Source organism: Branchiostoma belcheri, unplaced genomic scaffold (assembly GCF_001625305.1).
Source record: "Branchiostoma belcheri isolate BF01 breed outbred unplaced genomic scaffold, Haploidv18h27 scaffold160, whole genome shotgun sequence".
In the NCBI taxonomy this organism is placed as follows: domain Eukaryota; kingdom Metazoa; phylum Chordata; class Leptocardii; order Amphioxiformes; family Branchiostomatidae; genus Branchiostoma; species Branchiostoma belcheri.
In genome coordinates this window covers 209,967-212,119 of record NW_017803047.1, presented here as the reverse complement: position 1 = coordinate 212,119, position 2,153 = coordinate 209,967, and the positions used below count along the sequence as shown (strand labels likewise).

The following is a 2,153-nucleotide window of genomic DNA, read 5'->3' as shown; positions in this document are numbered from 1 at the left end:
GGACCTTCTCTGGCCGGCTACCTCCCCTGGTATATTATTCCTTTATTTCGGCCGATTTCTACTATTTTTCCAGCGATCCGCGGTGCCTGGTAGAGGCTAACTCTTTCCAAAAGGTAGAGGCTAATGTCAGCTCACCTCTCCCACATGATGAAGCCGTCCTCGTCAATAGTAGGGACGCAGTGGCAGGGGTTCATGGCGACAAACTCCGGCTTCATCTGTTCCCCCTTGAACAGGTCCACCGACTGTTCCTCCAGGTCCAGCCCGATGGACTTGGCGCACATCATCACGGCACGACATGGCGCCGACAGAATGTTGTGGTACAGCTTCACCGGCATGATTCTGACTAGAGATCTTGCGGAGGTCTGCTAGATCTTGAGGAAAGGTTCGCTGTAAGTCGCGGGTAGGTATTGTTTCTGTGTGTTGCCCTCTAGGGTCACGGGTATACAATACGCCGGTGTCGTGTGGCAAACTACAACTCCAAAACACCGTACGCAAACATGAGCTTGGCGTCTACCATTTTATCACGGGGAGGGTCAGGATAGTGGAGAGTTTCCAATGGGTGAGTGCGTGACATGGGCTTTTGATATAAAAGTCGTCATACAATTGCATTGGCAGAGTTTTGTGTTTTCGTATTCATGTGTTGTTACGTATGGACTTTTCCACAAGCCCACGAGGTTGTCGTGAAAAATCGCACGACTATGAGAAATGACATGAGCATGTCTTTAAAAGGATGCTATCCACGTCTAAGTTAAAGCACAATAAGCTATGTCGATGAAGGTTAGACATCCAGGTAATACGATACGCCAAAAAGCAGTTACTCAAGCAACTGAAAGCTCCTGTTATACAGAACAGGAGCTTAAGTGTTGTCTGTCCTCGGGGCTGGGAGTGCCACGTGCACATTAAGCTATGACGACTTCTATATTTAAAGCCCATGTCACACCTGTGCACCTATGTCATTTATTCATATAAACTTGTTTATGTGTTTGTTATTATCATTATTATACAGGGAGAATAAATGGACGATATAAAAAATATTCTCATGACTGTCCTAAGAAGTCATAAACTTGGTGCTGTAGACATGTTATATGGCGTACTATATGACGAGTATGTGCGTGTGTTTGTGATATGATGATTTTGATTTGGCTTGTTGGTATTGGGAGGATGGGTGATATTTCCTATACGTGTATGTGGATAAGTGAATATGAAACAATGATATCAGCTGGTGTCTGTGATCATGAATTTGATATCCTTGGTGTTGGAGGATAGTATGTCCTGCAAGTATACAGGGACAAGTAAATTCATTACAGAAAATGATATCGGGTAGTCATTTGAAGATGTATATTTTTATAGACTTTACAACAGTACAAACTTTCAAAAATTCTTAAGTTGTTACAATACGTATATCATTCTTTATTTAGGCGAAAGCTGTAACGTAATAAAATGTACAAAGAAATTACAGAAAATACGAATTAGTTATATCGTACAAAAATAGTTTTCCACTTCAACTGTATTGTTATATTCATCGTTACATCAATAAAAGAGTCAATAGTTTCATTCTATAATCTTTGGCAGTTTTTCAGTCTTGACTTCGGCAACAATTTCCCGTTGAGAAAATATCTTTTCGTTAATTATGTTTTCCTCCGTATATTATATACTCTGCTCTATTATTCACACTGTAGACAATACACATGATAACATTACAGAAGCTAAAAGCACAGAAAACGTACATTTTGAAGATCTTTAGCAGCAATCAATGATATATTTATCGATAACGCTAGCATCGAAGTGTGTAGTTCTCATTCATTGTTTGAGGTATGTTTGAAAAATCGATAGAAAATATCGATAGATAAAGTGTAAATTCTAGACGTCAAAATGTTATTGCTAGTACTGGACCAAATGAAATCATCTTCCATCTAACGTTAGCCTAGCTTTGGGGATATCTTGATTGGAAACCACGTTACAATGTGTATTGAACATACTGTTTTTTAGCCTCCGTAGCAGGCTTATAGAACTGGGGGTTTGGTTGTCTTTGGCTGTTTTCTGATAAAAAACGGGGGTAATTCAACCAGGTCGGCTATATGTTGTCTATATGTTGTCTTATAATCAGAAAACAGCACATGAAAGCTCCCAAAGACCATGAAGACCCCCCCCCC

General features: G+C 40.3%; 1 protein-coding gene across 1 annotated transcript in view; it reads right to left on the bottom strand.

The window, feature by feature from the left end:
* LOC109466236 (glutathione S-transferase 1-like) overlaps positions 1-488 on the bottom strand; it is a 4,296-nt gene extending 3,808 nt beyond the window's left edge. The window contains exon 1 of the mRNA XM_019763908.1: positions 136-488. Coding sequence (XP_019619467.1) covers positions 136-335 — 200 coding nt within the window. The 5' untranslated portion in view covers positions 336-488. The remainder of the gene's footprint in view (positions 1-135) is intronic.
* Positions 489-2,153: the final 1,665 nt, after the last annotated feature.